Raw genomic sequence first — 16,833 nt, forward strand, 5'->3', positions numbered from 1 at the left:
TTCCAGTATTATCTGCATGTTTTACATTATCGGCCATACGCCAGCAGAATTTCATGTCGATTGTCAAATAATCGATGATAGAAATAATGGTAACAGAAAAATATTGGAAACTCTTCGCGGATTTATGAACGTTTATGAACGAGAAAAGGAGTTCCTGGTTCATATCGGAGTCCATTCATCACAAATTTCCACAGTTGCTGTCTGATCTGCTGAGTAGTTTCTGTTTTTGCGTTGGTACATAATTGTTCTAGCATCTTCTGTTATTCCTTTTAATTTTTATCTCGTTGGCACTTCAGTTCTCCATCTGTAGAAACTGATAATTATGCGAAGAGCGCGGCGGAATGTAGCATTTCAAGCAACATCACTGCAGTGCCATCTGTGCTCCATTGAGGGTCATTAAGGAATAGGCAGAAGGGGCAGGCGAGAGTGGGAGCACAGATCTAGAACTGTGTGGGAGGTGGTGGAGATCAAAGGAAATGGGCGGCACGGGGTGGAGTCTGGCGTGAAGATTAGAAGGGGGTATAAATATATGGGAGATAGGGAACGAGTTTATGGATAAATCTTAGTGCTAAATGTAGGACAAAATTAAATTCAAAGAGGAGGGATGCTCTATGAAGGAGGGGAGAATGGAAAAGGATAAGAAGAATGCGGGCATAGAAAGAGAAATGGAGATAGATATGAGAAGACGAGATAATGTAGTGGGTGAAATTAGTGAAGTCTAGTTGAACGATATAGGTGTGTGAGTGAGTGGAAGAGGAAGCTGAGTGGAGAAGGAGTAGAAGGGGCTTGGTGAAGCTGGGTAAGCGGTGTGCAGCGTGAGCTGAGAGGGTCTGTACAGACGTGAATGGTATTTTCGGAAGAAACAAGCAGAAATTACAGTGTAAAGTAGAATAGAAACGGCAGTAGAGGTTAGACGTGTGAAATTAAGCGTTAGTGGTGAATATGAAGACCTGCAGAGGGATCCGCCTAGTCGAGAACGACAGGAGGGAATAGAATAAAGCAAGTGAAGGAGACAGATATTTGAGAAAAAAAAGCATAGAATAAGATGTGGGCATTTATCAATTGGAGAACAAAACCATTATAAAAATGTTGCTATATAGAAACATAGAAACATAGAAAATAGGTGCAGGAGTAGGCTATTCGGCCCTTCGAGCATGCACCGCCATTCAATATGATCATGGCTGATCATCAATCTCAGTATCCCGTACCTGCCTTCTCTCCATACCCCCTGATCCCTCTAGCCACAAGGTCCACGTCTAACTCCCTCTTAAATATAGCCAATGAACTGGCCTCAACTACCTTCGGTGGCAGAGAGTTCCTGAGATTCAGCACTCTCTGCGTTAAAAATGTTTTTCTCATCTCGATTCTAAAGGATTTCCCCTCTATCCTTAAGCTGTGACCCCTTGTCCTGGACTTCCCCAACATCGGGAACAATCTTCCTGCATCTAACCTGTCCAATCCCATGAAAATTTTGTAAGTTTCTATAAGAGCCCCCCTCAATCTCCTAAATTCTAGCGAGTACAATCCGAGTCTATCCAGTCTTTCTTCATAAGAAAGTCCTGGCATCCCAGGAATCAGTCTGGTGAACCTTCTCTGCACTCTCTCTATGGCAATAACGTCCTTCCTCAGATTTGGAGACCAAAACTGTACGCAATACTCCAGGTGTGGTCTCACCAAGACCCTGTACAACTGCAGCAGCACCTTCCTGCTCCTATCCTCAAATCCTTGCTTAAAAGCAATATTACATTTAACGACCAGTTGAGTACCAATGACTAGGAGTAATATTATCTGCCATTGGTCCCGCCACAGCCTTAAAATAGCATTGTAATTTACAAACCATCGATGTGGTAAATCTCTGTTTTGTCTCATCAAAGATGTTCAGATGAAACACAAAGAAAACCTCCGGGTGCTAAGTGAGATGCTTGAATTGAAAACAATCCTGACGTCGGAGAAGATTGAGATTTCGCAGCTGGGTGACCGATATACTGAACTGACAATTATTTCTCCATTACGTCAGTGGAAGCTCGTGGAACACGAACTCTTGTCACGCGGGAAAGAACACGAAGAATGTCGAGAACAGCATCTCCAGAGAGAATTGGAAAAGACACGAATTGATCAGTTATTTCGGAGCAGTTTTACTGGGGAAATGCGTTTGATGGAGAGGTCAACTAGCGATGCTGTGGTACTTAATACGGGGTGTTCAGCGGTTGCCTGTGGAGTCCCAGGCATTGGTAAAACAACATTAGTGCAGAAGATAATTCATGATTGGGCGACAGGAACCATCTACCCATACTTCCAATTTGTTTTTAGTTTTAAATTCCGCGACCTGAATAGCATAAGGAGCAAAGTGACGTTGAAAGATTTGATATTAAATTCCTATCCTTACCTGGCGACACTTCTGGAAGAGCTTTGGAAGAATCCAACTGTTTTGTTGTTTATCTTTGATGGTTTTGATGAATTCAATGGTTTTATTGATTTCGCTGACAGAGGGGGAGTGACAGAGCCCAAACACATGTGCCTCGATCCCGAGTGGCCGTGTGAAGTCTCTGATATAGTGTATAGCTTAATCCAGCGCAAGTTGCTCCCAGGATGTTCAGTGCTGTTGACCACACGCCCGGCCTCACTAAATTTACTAGAACAAGCTGACATTAATGTTTGGGTTGAAATCCTGGGATTTGTAGGTGAGCAAAGGAAGGAATATTTCAACCGTTTTTTTGGAGATCGGGCGGTGGCAGAAGCTGTTTTCAAACACGTGAAGGAGAACGAGATCCTATACACCATGAGCTACAACCCCTCATACTGCTGCATCTTGGGACTTACACTGGGCCCTTTCTTCATGCATAAAGGCAGAGACCTGAAGCTAATACCCAAGACAATTACCCAACTGTATTCCTACTATGTTTACAACATCTTGAAAAAACACAGCTCAGAGACTGAGAATGTTTGTGACGTGTTATTGAGAGTTGGTCAGATGGCGTTCATCGGAGTGTCTGAGAAGAAAATTGTGTTTCAAAATGAAGATTTGATGAAGCACAATCTACAGCCTTCCCAGGTTTTGTCCGGGTTCTTGGTGGAACTTCGGGAGACAGTTACCACTGGCTCTCGGGTGGTGTACACCTTCCCGCACCTCACGATCCAGGAGTTTGTAGCCGCACTCGCACTATTCCTATGTCCATATCCAGGGGATATCAAGAAACTCCTCACTGAAGCCCACAGCGCGAAAGATGGGCGGTTTGAGGTATTTCTCCGTTTCGTTGCTGGCCTCTCCTCCCCAGGATCATCTAAACCGCTGATGGAGTTTGTGGATCAATTTCCTGAGGAAAGCATCCACCAAGTGATTGATTGGGTGAAGGAGAACGTGGATAATCAGATTGGAAGCTCATGGAGTGAAAGGGGCAAAAGGAATCTGTTAAACACATTGCACTATCTGTTTGAGTGTCAGAATCCTGCAGTTGCACAAGCCACATTGGGATCAGTACCAAGACTTACATTTGGAGATGCGGATGCAAAGAAGGCATTATCACTCACACCAATTGACTGTGCAGTGCTTTCGCACGCCATTGGACTCTGTCGCACAATAAACGAGCTTGATCTTCGCAATTGCTGCATTCAATACGAAGGGATGCTGCGTCTTGAGGCGGTACTACACAAGTGCCAAGTCTTGAGGTGAATTTTTATTTCTTTATTTCATTATTATCGAAATCTACAGCAATACTTTCATAATATCACTGTTTCTTTATTTATTTTGCCTGTGAAACACTGCACTACAAATAAACTAGGGTACCGAATTTGGCAGTATTCTCCGCGTACTGATTCTAGTTAGTGGTTTCTACAATTCTTAATGGGGAAGGCGTTTTATTTCTCACGAAAAGGAAGCATTCACAAATAAACACATACTAATTAAGGCAAATGGAGTCACAGTTACACACAGCACGTGCTATTCACTATGTTCCTTTGCTTTCTATGAATAACGCATTTAATGGCAATTGAGACCCAATACTAACATATCGATCGAAATTACTCTATGGTACCGGTTTACCTGCAATTTAGCTTCAAACTATATATTTCGGGGTTAGGGACAGACTTATTCCTAACGCAAATTCACGAACAAGACCTTGCATTCACTGAGTGGTTTAAACTGTAATTTTATCGCTAATACTTCTAATGTATATTACATGGTCATCTGCGATCATGACTGCCACCACTACGGAGTATATTTGAGATGGCCAGTGAATCCTGTACGACGGAGATGCAATTAAACGTATTCGATAAAAGCATTTAAAACTTTTCTTCATAAGTATAATTTTAATTGAACTGAATGTACAGCCACATTTGTTATGTTAACGACAGACGTCATGTTCTATTAATCTTTAATCTATTAATCTGTGCAATCACCCGATCTATTAGTCCTTCATAATTATTTCACAACATTTGTCTATATGCGTTCAGGTTAGAAGGAAATAACCTGGGAGATTCTGGAATAAAAATACTGTCGAAGATACTGACTGACTCCAAGTCAAAAACACAAACTGTCGGGTAAGAACTGGTTGTGAGACCGTGTGTGTTGCGTGAGTGGATATTTCAGTAGCTAAATGTATTAATGTGCGAGCCGATGTAAATCAATGTGCTTCCACTCTGCCACAATATTGTCTTATTTTAATTTTATTTTATCCTGCTTTTCATACTTCATTTAATTTACCATTTCCCTTTAAATGTTTCTTTATCCATTCTGTTTTTTCTTTTGCTCCTCGTTTTTCATTCTTTCGTATTTTCTCTCTAGCTTCCATCTCTATGTCTTTTCTCTCCTGTTCGTATTCTCTACACGCTGTGTCTTTCCCTTTTTCTCATTTCTATTTATGATCTCCATTCATGCTTCTTATTTTTATCTCTATGCGCATTCCCTTTATTTTTCTCTTTCAAAGATTTCCTAGTTTTGATTGTAATCACATTCGTTTTTAATTGAATCCAATCTTTCTCCGACTTCTCTTGCTCCTCTCATATGCCTCCTTCTCCTTCCCATTTATCATTTTTATTTCATCTCTCTTCTCATTCCCATGAATAATTCCCTGCCATTTATCCGTTGCTCACGTCTCCTTCTCTCCGTTCCTCTTCATTCTCTCCCCTCCGACTTCCACACTAATTACCTGCCTTGTTACCTTTTCTGCTCAGCTCTGTTTATTATTCTCACTACCGTTTCTTTCTCTTAAACTTCGAACTTATTTCTCTTGGTCTATTCTGTATCCCCCACCCCCCCCCCCCCCCCCCCCCCACCCCCCCCCCCCCCCCCCCCACCCCCCCCCCCCCGGCGCCATTTCCATTTTCACTGTTGCATTCTCACCATTATTTCCGTTTCTTCTGTCTCTCTCATTTCTCACCACCAACCTGTTTCATTTTACTGTATTGCCACCACGCGTCACAATGTATCTTCTCTTTTCTCCATTCTCACCTTCCCAACCATCTCGTGCTGTTTCTCCTGCTCTGTCTTGTTATAGTTTAATTGTGCCTCTGGCTCTATTCCTCTCGACAAGTCCCTGTATAGGTCAATGAAATTCGTGCTTAAGCAAAGCAAGAATTTCATTGTCCTATACAGGGACACATGACAATAAACTCACTTGAACTTGAACTTGACGCTTTCTCTAATCCATCTCTCAATTGCTATCCGAGCATGTCCTTACTCTATTGTTCACTAGGAACACCGCCTACCTCTTTCTTTTGTCTCTCACTTCTCTATTTACCCCCACGCTCACTCTTATTTCTCTGTTAATTCACTCTTACTTCTTTTTATCCTTCGCTCATTTTCGCTTGTTTTATTCCTCCTTCAATCTTACAAGACTTGAACCCTTGCTGAGAATCATGTGTCATGGTTAGGCTCGGGTGGGGTGCGGGGCGACTGGAGTTTGACTTGTGTTGTGCATTTACTTAATAAGAATTGTGAGAAAATGCCTGGAACTATAGATCAGTCATCTCTACATCAGTGGTAAATAAATTACTGAAGATCGTTCCGAAGGATCTCTAAGGCATGTCAATGTATTTGGACAGAATTAGGCTGATAGGGTGATTCAGCGTTGTTTTCAACATGGACGATCGTATCTTCCGGATTTGATTGAGCTTTTTAAAAACATAACCAAAAGGACTGATGACTGCAAAGCTGTGGATTTTGTTCAGGTGGACTTCAGCTAGACTATGATTAGATTCCGCATGGTATGCTGCTCGGGACGATTGGGTCAGCTGGTATGCAAGGAGAGCTAGATAATGGTATAGAGAATTGACTTCATCGAAGAAAGCAGAGGGTAGTGGTGTAAGTCTACTTTTTGGACTGGATGTCTCTGAGGACGCATGTGTATAGGGGGCAAGTGCTGCACCCATTGTATTATAGACCAACGATTTGAATAAGAATGACAAGTCATTATTAGAATGTTTGCAGATGACACCAAAGTAGGTGGTAGCGTAGACAGTTCATCAAAATCCTTACCGAAGTCCACATGTACAACATCTACTGGCCTACTTTCATCAACCTGCTTTATCAGCTCCTCAAAACCTCAGTTCTGATTGTCTACCCTCCTAAGCTCCAGCCCAGTGACATAAAACATCTGCCTTGCTCTAATTAAGTAGACGCGCACGGCATGCCCTTACAAACCTGAGCTACCTATGCCTAATTACCCAATTCGCTCCCAAATGATAGTAATGTGGCGGCTCCCAAGGGTCGTGCCACCTTAGTGTCGAACCCCTCGGCACAGGAGTGGTTCAGTCCGGAGGCGGCCCTTAGCCGGAGGCTTTAAAGGCTGGGGTTTGGGTGCCATCTTTCTCTCGTTTGGTCTTCCCTACAACCGGGAGGATCAGAATAAAAAGTGTCTCTCTCTAAACACGACTCCGTGCTTTATTCCAAGACACACGCTACATTGGTGACCCCGACGCTCCATTGGCGTCATGATGGAGAACAGAGAAAGCCCTACCTCCTCACAGGCCGGCCTGGCCCTGTCTCTGGACGCGGTCTCCGTTAAACTGCCCAAGTTCTGGACCACCCGGCCGCTCATCTGGTTCCAGCAGGCGGAGGCCCAGTTCAACCTGCGGGGCATCACGGTCGATGCCACCCGTTTCTACTACCTGGTGGGAGCCCTCGACCAGGATGCGGCTGAAGAGGTCACGGACTTCCTCGCAGACCCCCCGGACAATGATAAATACCTCGGCCTGAAAGAGCTCCTGCTCCAGATTTACGGACTGAGTAGGATGGAGCGTGCTGGTAGGCTCGTGCATATGGCTGGCCTAGGCGAACGGCGGCCATCATCCCTCCTAAAGGAGATGGTGGCTCTACTAGACGGGCACACGCCGTGCCTGATGTTTGAGTATACATACCTGCATCTGCTGCCGGCCTACGTTCGTCTGCAGCTCACCGACGTCTCGTTTGCCGACCTTCGGGCCCTCGGAAGGCGCGCCGACGCCCTGTGGATGGCGCGCCCTGATGACGTCAGCGCGCTGGGCGTCAGCAGAGACGGGGTCGCGCTGAGGTCGACGCGCCCTGATGACGTCAACGCGCTCGCCGTCAGCAGGTACGCCGATGATGTCACCCCAGCAGCTCCCGAATTCCCCCGGTGGGGCGGGGGAGATGTGGAAGGAGTGACAGCTCCAGCCCGACGGCCCGTACGATCGCCCCCAGCGGCAGTGAGGGGTACTGCACCTGCAGCCCAGCGCCAGCAAGCTGCAGGCACCACCAGCAGGAGCAGGCAAGCTCCAAGTGACTCCAACAGGAGACGTTGGTGCTACTACCATCAACGCTGGGGTGCTGCAGCACAACAATGCCGCCAGCCATGCACATTCCCGGGAAACGCCTGGGCCGGCTGCCAATAGTCCCCGCGGCGGCCGGCCAAATTCATCGCCTTTTTGCCTGGGATCGGCGCTCCGGGACCCGCTTCCTCGTGGATACAGGAGCGGAGCTCAGCGTCCTGCCCCCTTCGCTGGCCGACATTCGTTCCGGTAAGCGGGGGCCCGTCCTCACCGCGGCGAACGGCAGCCCCATCCGCACATATGGACTGCGGATGGTTCCCATCGTGCTCGGCTCCTGCCATTTCTCATGGAGCTTCACCATTGCCGACGTCTCCCAACCATTGCTCGGGGCCGATTTCCTCCGGGCGCATTCCCTCATGGTGGACGTCGGACGTCAGCGTTTGATCAACGCCACTACGATGGAGCCGATCACGTTGCGTGTGGATCAACCGGTGGGACGGCCACTGGCGTCCGTGGACTCCCGATTTGCACGTATCTTGGCTGCGTTCCCTGACATTCTCACTCCGCAGTTTCAATCAGCAACCCCCAGCCACGGAGTGTTGCATTATATCCCGACTACCGGCCCACCACGGCGACTGCCACCAGATAAACTGCGTCTGGCACGGCGGGAATTCCGCACGATGGAGGCCTTGGGGATCGTCCGCCCTTCAAGCAGCCCTTGGGCGTCCCCACTCCACATGGTCCCCAAGTCAAGCGGGGGCTGGCGGCCATGTGGGGATTACCGACGGTTGAACGCGACAACAACAGCGGATCGATACCCCGTACCCCACATCCAGGACTTCACGGCCCATTTGGCTGGGGCCACGATTTTTTCCAAAGTGGATTTGGTACGGGGTTATAATCAGATCCCAGTTCACCCGGATGACGTGCCGAAGACGGCGATCATCACGCCATTCGGGTTTTTCGAGTTTACTCGGATGCCGTTCGGCCTCAAAAACGCAGCACAGGCCTTTCAGCGCCTCATGGACGGGGTTTGTCGCGGCCTCGATTTCGTGTTCGTGTACCTGGACGACATCCTGGTGGCCAGCCGCTCGCAACAGGAACACTGTGCTCACCTTCGACAGCTCTGTCAGCGGCTCAGCGAGCATGGTTTGGCCATCAACCTGGACAAGTGCCGTTTTGGGGTGAATGAAATTGACTTCCTCGGCCACCGCGTGACTGCGCAAGGCGCGGTTCCCCTGCCTGACAGGGTCGACGCCATCCGCCGGTTTCCCCGCCCACGCACGGTGCGTGGCCTGCAGGAATTTGTCTGCATGGTGGCGTTTTATCATCGTTTCGTGCCATCCGCGGCCCACATCATGCGGCCCCTGTATCAACTTCTGGCGGGTGGGCAGCACAAAAGCGTTGAGTGGACCCACGAGGCGGAGGCAGCTTTCGACGGCGCGAAGGAGGCCCTTGCTCGGGCCGTACTGCTGGTACACCCGCGGGGAGATGCCCAGACTGCTCTCACGGTGGACGCCTCGGAGTCGGCGGTTGGTGCTGTGCTGGATCAGCTGACGGGCGGAGGTTGGCGGCCCCTGGCCTTCTTCAGTCGGCATCTCAACCGTGCGCAGACCAAGTACAGCGCGTTCGATCGTGAGCTCCTGGCTCTGTACCTGGCCGTGCGCCATTTTCGTTACTTCCTGGAGGGCCGCCCGTTCACCGCCTACACCGACCATAAGCCGCTCACTTTCGCCCTGCAGAAAGTTTCCGATCCCTGGTCCGCACGTCAGCAGCGGCAATTGGCCTATATATCGGAGTACACTACATCTATCTGCTACATCAAGGGGAAAGACAACCGGGTGGCCGACGCATTGTCCCGGCCCGCTATCAACGCCGTGTTCGAGGTGGCGCCCGGTATGGACTATTCTGCTCTGGCGGCGGCACAGCTCACGGACGATGAGGTGCCCGCCTACCGGACTACCATCTCCGGCCTCCGCCTTGAGGATGTCCCTCTCGGTCCTGGGGGAGAAACAATCCTGTGCGATGTGTCGTCCGGTCAGCCGCGCCCCATCGTCCCTGCCACCTGGCGCCGGAGGGTGTGCGAGGTGATCCACGGACTGGCTCACCCATCAATCCGGGCGACAACGGCACTAGTGGCTGCTCGTTTCATGTGGCACGGTCTGCGCAAGCAGGTTGGCCATTGGGCTCGCACCTGCATTCCGTGCCAGACGGCAAAAATCCAGCGCCATGTCCGTGCGCCACTCCAGGAGTTTGGTCTACCTCACCGGCGGTTCGACCATATCCACATAGACATTGTAGGGCCTCTCCCGCCGTCCCGGGGCATCACCCACCTGCTTACAATGGTGGACCCGCTTCACGCGGTGGCCGGAGGCCATTCCGTTGACCGATACCTCAACGGATACGTGTGCTCGTGCGTTGTCCGCGCACTGGATTGCTCGCTTCGGGGTGCCGGCGCACATCTCCTCAGACCGGGGGCCACAGTTCACCTCCGAGCTGTGGTCAGCCATGGCTCACTTGCTGGGGGTGCGGCTACACCACACCACGGCTTACCACCCGCAAGCTAACGGTCTGGTGGAGAGATTCCACCGGCAGCTGAAGGCAGCACTGAAGGCACGACTCTCCGGCCCGGACTGGATGGACGAGTTGCCGTGGGTCATGCTGGGCATCCGGACTGCTCCCAAAGAGGACTTGGGCTCATCATCGGCGGAGCTCGTTTACGGGTCGCCACTCACGGTGCCCGGGGAGTTCGTGCCGTCGGCGCCGGGGCAGCAGGGAACGCCCTCATCCACCCTACAGCGCCTTCGCGAGCAAGTTGGCAGGCTCGCACCCGTCCCGACGTCCCGCCATGGGACATTTCGCCCACACGTGCCATCAGCCCTCAGGGACTGCCCGTACGTCTTCCTGCGCCGTGATGCCCACCGGACTCCACTCCAGAGGCCGTACGAGGGTCCGTTCCGAGTGCTGGAACACGGGCAGTCGACTTTGTCCTGGACATGGGGGGCCGGCCGGAGGCAGTGTCGATCGACCGGTTTGAAGCCGGCACACCTGGACATTGACCAGCCGGTGCTGGTTGCCCAACCTCGGCCCCGAGGGCGCCCCCCTTCACGGCTCCCTCCGCCTGTCACTCCACCTGTCCTCCCGCCGGTCCCTCGTCCTGTCCCTCCACCTATGCCTCCGCAAGCCCCACGAGCGGCTAACTTCCGCACACGGGCCGGCCGGGTCGTTCGCCCGCCGGTGCGTTTCGTGCCTCTGGTTCTGGGGGGGGGGTCCTGTGGCGGCTCCCAAGGGTCGTGCCACCTTAGTGTCGAACCCCTCGGCACAGGAGTGGTTCAGTCCGGAGGCGGCCCTTAGCCGGAGGCTTTAAAGGCTGGGGTTTGGGTGCCATCTTTCTCTCGTTTGGTCTTCCCTACAACCGGGAGGATCAGAATAAAAAGTGTCTCTCTCTAAACACGACTCCGTGCTTTATTCCAAGACACACGCTACAGTAAATCCTATCTCCAGGAAATCTCTCCTGCAGTTTCACTAGCCCTGAGTTCAGACTCATTGTCCTATGGTTCCCTGGATTCCTTTTTACTTTCCTTCTTAAACAATAGAAACGCAATGATAATTATTCCGTCTGCTGGGCTCTCATTTGTGGCCTGAACAGAACCAAGAATCGTTCTTAATGTCCCCACAATGTCCCGTGTTGTTTCTTCAATAACCTGAGATAGGTACTATTAGGCACCGGGGAGTTTAATGCTTTTGAAGACCCTAAGCATTGACGCCCGCTCGATTTGAAACTGGCCTTACATATTCGTATTTTCTACACCCTGCTCTCCATGAGCCTACCTTCGACGAGTTTGCTCATATACGACGTTCTCCGGCTCAAAACATATATTCCCTCCTTTATCCTTGAGCGGTAAACTGCCTTGCCCCTATTAAGTAACATACTCCAACATCCCGATGTCTCCCCATACAAAACTGTATTTGAACTTAGGAAAGGTAGACACAACATGCTGGAGAAACTCAGCGGGACAGGCAACATCTCTGGAGAGAAGGAATGGGTGACATTTCGGGTCGAGACCCTCCTTCAGACTAGTCAGCGGAAATGCAAGGTAAATTAGGGAGTAGTGAACACTATATCCAAAATTCATCTTCCACCGCAAGAGAGAGTTTTCAAGAGAGTTAGATTTAGCTCGTATTGCGAAATGAATCAAGGGATATGGGGGGAAAGACGGTAAGGGGAACTTATTTTGGATGGCATATATCTGCACCTATTTTCTATGTTACTATGTTTCTATGTTTCTTACATCAGACACATAACAGTCCCGTTTCCCAATACAAGATCCAGTATGATCCCTCGCCAAGTCTAAATACCCTCAGTCTGTTTAAGGAAAATTTAGATACAGCTTACATATTTTTGCCCATCTAATCCTCTTGAGCCGTGTATGCCCCAGTCAATATTGGGGCAGTTAAATTCACCCACTATGTCAAACCGATGGTTCTAGCATCCTTCCTTAATCTGTCCGCCTATCTGATCACCCATCTCTCACTAACTGTTGGGTGGCAAGTAATATAATGCCATTGAAGTCATTGCTCCTTTCTTATTGTTGACATGAACGCAGAATGCTTCAGTAGATGTACCCTCCAGTAGGCCATCTCTGCAGACCGCCGTTATATTCTACCGGAACTATAAAGCATCGTCTCCTTTGTAGCCATCTAAAACATCGAATCCCAGGCATGCACAACTGCCAATCACGTCCCTCTTGCAACCAAATTTATACATTGGCCACGATATCATCATTCCAGGCATTGGTCCAGTGACGAGGCTCATGAGCTTCTACGCACAATAGGCCTTGCATTGAAGTAAACATACTTCAGTCCTTCATTCTCCACATAACCATGAACCTCTTCCTGCCTGTCCTTCCATAGATAATGTCATGCCTTATAATCCACTTCCGCATCAACCCATCTATTTGCTGACCTGTTGCTCTGCTTCCCATCCTCATGGCATCCTAGTTGAATCTTTACCCTGCAGTCAGCCTCCTTGCAAAAATGCTGCTGCTTTACTTGTGAAACTTTTGACGCAACTTTCATGGAACTATGAAGCTGTGCTGCAAGTTCGCTCTGAACTACTTCACTTCCTCAAGCCCCGCCATTTACTGCGACATCGGCCATCGAGTCCGACCCGACCAAAAATCTTCGGGTAGATTATTTACATCCTACACTCTGGGGACAATTTACAGAAGTCAATTGCCCTGCAAATCCGCACGTCTTTGGAATGTGGGAAGATTCGTGATGATGTAGGCAGGATTCGAGGTCCATAGCTACAGGGAAAGGGTCGTCAGGCTGTCTTTATTTCTTGGATGTTCACTGGTGATCTTATGCAAGTGTATAATGTCATGAGGCGAACAAAACAGGGTGAAGCTACAAAGTTTTATTTCCGACGGGAAGGGAAATGAAAAAACGATGGGCATAGCGTTAATATGAGAGGGCAACAATGTAACAGGAAAGAGTGAGCCATTTTTCACTCAGAGTGTGGTAGGTATAGGAATCAAGCTTCCAGGTGAGGCAGGTCATATTACAAGAAATAATAGCGACGGGAACATGAGTTCGAAAATTTCTGGGGGTTTCGGTTGAACCCTTTCAGATAGAGCGATCGTAGATGCGAAAACGAGGTCGATGTGGTGTAGGTGGGTCGAAAGGGCTGTCGCTGTTATATATGACTCAAAAGTTCTTAGTGATTCTCTTTTATAATGTATACTTTGTTCATAATAATTCCGTTGCTCTCTTTCCTGTCCCGCACTCGGCACTCTTTATTTTTCCGCTCTCACTTTGTTTATTTTGCACTTCAGACTTGCAGATAATAATCTTACACATTGCTGTGCTGAAGATCTGGTCTCGCTTACCACTGCAACCTCGCCGCTGAAGGAGCTGGAGCTGGGTTATAACAAACTAGGGGATTGCGGAGTAAAACTATTGTCTGCGGCTCTGGGGCGCCGCGAGTGCAAACTACAAAAACTACGGTAAGTACGCGATCGTAAATGAGATATCATAAAACAGTATGGCCCAGCGCTAACCTTTAACCGGCCAACTATCATAATCAATAACCCATTGTGTAACCTTCCCGACATCCCATTCTGATTTTTTTCTGCTTACGTTTCCACCATCAGCCTGAATAAGAATGATCTCACTTCTGCTTGTGCTGAGGAACTCGCCTGCGCTCTCTGCACAAATCGCTCACTGACGGAGGTTGACTTGGGTGATAATGAACTAGGAGATACTGGAGTGGAGCTCGTGTCTGCCGCTCTGGTAGAGACGGATTGTACAATACAGAAATTGTGGTAGGACATTCTCAGAGATCCAATGACGTACCTGATTGCTATGTAACTCGGCATCTGTTTGAACCAAATTTAGCAATCTTTCTATTTGTCTCTTTGTTTCTTCTGCTGTTATTTATTTTATTCCCAGTCTGAAGAACAACGGTTTCACATGTTCTCCAGCCGAGAAACACGCTACCGTTCTTCGTAGAAGCCGTTCGCTGAAGGAACTGGACCTAGGTCATAATAAGCTGGGAAATCGGGGAATGAAACGACTGACTACGGCTCTGAACGACTCAGACTGTCAAATACAGGAACTGAGGTATGTGCCTACCCGCATGAGATTAGAAATTCACAAGCTCCTCTGAAATTATAGGCTGAATAAGTCTCCATAGTCCTATCCTCTATTGTGTAATAATAAGACGTCAATAATTCGCACGGACTTTACCAATATTCATGGCTTTCATTTAATAATCCGATTATTTATTTTTATTTTATCACACTAGAGTAGAAGACAACGGCCTCACTGACTCTTGTGCCGAGGATCTCGCCGACGCTCTCTGTGCAACCCCCTCGCTGACTAAACTGAATTTGGGTGAGAACTACTTGGGGGACTCAGGAGTAAAAGTGTTGTCTAGAGCCCTCATGGATCCTGATTGTAAAATACAGAAATTGAGGTAAGTAGATTACGGATGATTCTGATAACTATAATAACGTTTATGTATAAGTTATGTATAAGTCTTACCAAGCCAATATATGTAGGAAGGAACTGCAGATGCTGATTTAAACCGAAGATGGACACACAATCTGGAGTAACTCAGCGGGACAGACAGCATTCATGGAGACCAGGTTTGTGTGATGTTTCTTGCTTTCCCCCCGACTAGTCTAAAGAAGGGTTTTGATCCAAAACGTCACCCATTCTTCCCACCAGAGATGCTGCCTGTCCCGTTGAGTTAATCCAGCTTTATGCACATATTATAATGTTCCAGGTTGTAGCTTGATTGATGCCGTGCATAGTGATATTCTTGCCTTCATAATCTTTATTTTATATGTCGCTTTAGTCTGAACAACAACCAACTTACCGACTCCAGTGCACGAGATATTGCCTCCACTCTGAATGCAAACATTTCGCTGACGCAACTGGATCTCGGTGAGAATACGCTGGGAGATTCGGGAGTAAAAATGTTGTCTGTGGCTCTCAGAGATTCGGACTGTAACATCCAGGAGTTGGGGTGAGTCAGATTGAATAGCGGAAGATTGCAATAAACCCTTAATCATTCAGATATTTAATGTCTAAAGGCAGTAGAGTATATATTGTGTAACTCTTCTCTTCGACAACAATTCCGTGTATCAAACTCAATCACCTACTTTATTTTCTTTTTAAAACGTGTTTAATTTTGTCTTTCCTCTATGTCTCCTCCAGTCTAAGTAGTAATCACCTCACAGCATCTTGCGCTCAGGATCTGGCGTCTGCTCTCAGCACCACACCTTCATTGACCGAACTGTCACTGGGTGATAATAAACTGGGAGATGCAGGGGTGCGAGTGCTGTCTGAAGCACTGAAGGACACAGAATGTAACATCCAGGAACTGCGGTAAGCAGCTGACTAAGTATACTGTAGATCTGGGCGATCTCTAACGCCCTAATTTAGATAGGAAAGGTTTGAGGGACATGGCCCAAACACTGAATGGTGGGACAAGTGTATTATGGTCGGCATGGGCAAGTTGCCCGAAGCATCTGTTTCCATGCAATATGACTAAGAATCTACGATTATGATATAACGTGGGAATTATTAAAAGTTCAATTATTAAAGGTTCAATATATAAACATGTCTTTCTTTATAATAGTGATGAACATTTGCTCCTATGATCACTAGATTGAATAATAATGGTCTCACGCAGTCCTGTACCGAGGATCTCGCAGCTGCCATCACCACAAACGACTCTCTGACGGGGTTGTACCTGAATGATAATAAATTGGGAGATTCTGGAATTAAAGCGTTGAATGCAGCCCTGGTGAATCCAGAATGCAAAATAGAGAAGCTAGGGTAGGTAGAATGTGAGAGGCATCACATGACTGTGTTGCCCTGTTTCTTACTATTGCAGAATTGTTACTTAAAACTGGTGCTGAGACTCTCCCTCTCCACTAATATATATATATATCTCTGTCTCTCTCTCTCTCACTGTTGTAGACTTGGCCGCATTGGGCTCACTGATTCGATCCGAGAGGACTTCATCAGCACTCTCAGTGCAGCTCGCATAATGAAGGATGTCAGCCTGGAAACAAACTTGTCCTCAGACCAATCTGGGCCATCTTGCTGAACGAGCAATGAACAGAAGTCTGGAATGGATGCAATGGGTGTTTCTTCTGATCTTTAGCTGAACGTATAGAAGTGCGTTTTGTATCTCATTCATACGCACCATGACCATATTGCAGCGGGTCTCCAATTTAACACTTTGATGAATATCTGTGATATGCTTCAAATTACGATAGAATTTAAACCTTCCTTTCAAAATAGCATAGAAGTAAAGAAGGTACTCGAATTGCACCATACATCAGTGAACCAGCTCTGAGACAGCTACGTTTAGTTTACCGTGCCCTCCATAATGTTTGGGACAAAGACCCATCATTGATTTTTTTGCCTCTGTACTCCACAATTTGAGATTTTTAATAGAAAAAAAACACGTGGTTAAAGTGCATATTGTCAGATTTTAATAAAGACGATTCTTATATATTTTTGTTTCACCATGTATATCTTAAAGCAGTGTTTATACAGAATCTCCCCCTTTCAGGGCACCATGGTATTTGG

General features: G+C 47.9%; 1 protein-coding gene across 1 annotated transcript; it reads left to right on the plus strand.

Annotated features, from left to right (window-relative positions):
- The first annotated feature begins 1,852 nt into the window (after window positions 1-1,852).
- LOC116974032 (NACHT, LRR and PYD domains-containing protein 3-like) lies at window positions 1,853-16,489 on the plus strand. The gene is made up of 10 exons (XM_033022137.1): window positions 1,853-3,666; window positions 4,450-4,536; window positions 13,560-13,730; window positions 13,878-14,048; window positions 14,176-14,346; window positions 14,531-14,701; window positions 15,086-15,256; window positions 15,448-15,618; window positions 15,901-16,071; window positions 16,216-16,489. The coding sequence occupies exons 1-10, from the start codon at window positions 1,883-1,885 to the stop codon at window positions 16,343-16,345; spliced, it is 3,198 nt and encodes a 1,065-aa protein (XP_032878028.1). The 5' UTR covers window positions 1,853-1,882; the 3' UTR covers window positions 16,346-16,489.
- Window positions 16,490-16,833: the final 344 nt, after the last annotated feature.

This window comes from Amblyraja radiata, chromosome 6 (genome assembly GCF_010909765.2).
Source record: "Amblyraja radiata isolate CabotCenter1 chromosome 6, sAmbRad1.1.pri, whole genome shotgun sequence".
NCBI classification, from domain to species: Eukaryota; Metazoa; Chordata; class Chondrichthyes; order Rajiformes; family Rajidae; genus Amblyraja; species Amblyraja radiata.

Bases quoted from the DNA above. Each gene is read 5' to 3' on its own strand.
- LOC116974032 (XM_033022137.1), top strand. From the start codon at position 1,883: ATGAAACACAAAGAAAACCTCCGGGTGCTAAGTGAGATGCTTGAATTG. The intron at 14,049-14,175 runs GTAGGACATTCT...TTTTATTCCCAG, and splicing joins TGTACAATACAGAAATTGTG to TCTGAAGAACAACGGTTTCA. The intron at 14,347-14,530 runs GTATGTGCCTAC...TTATCACACTAG, and splicing joins TGTCAAATACAGGAACTGAG to AGTAGAAGACAACGGCCTCA.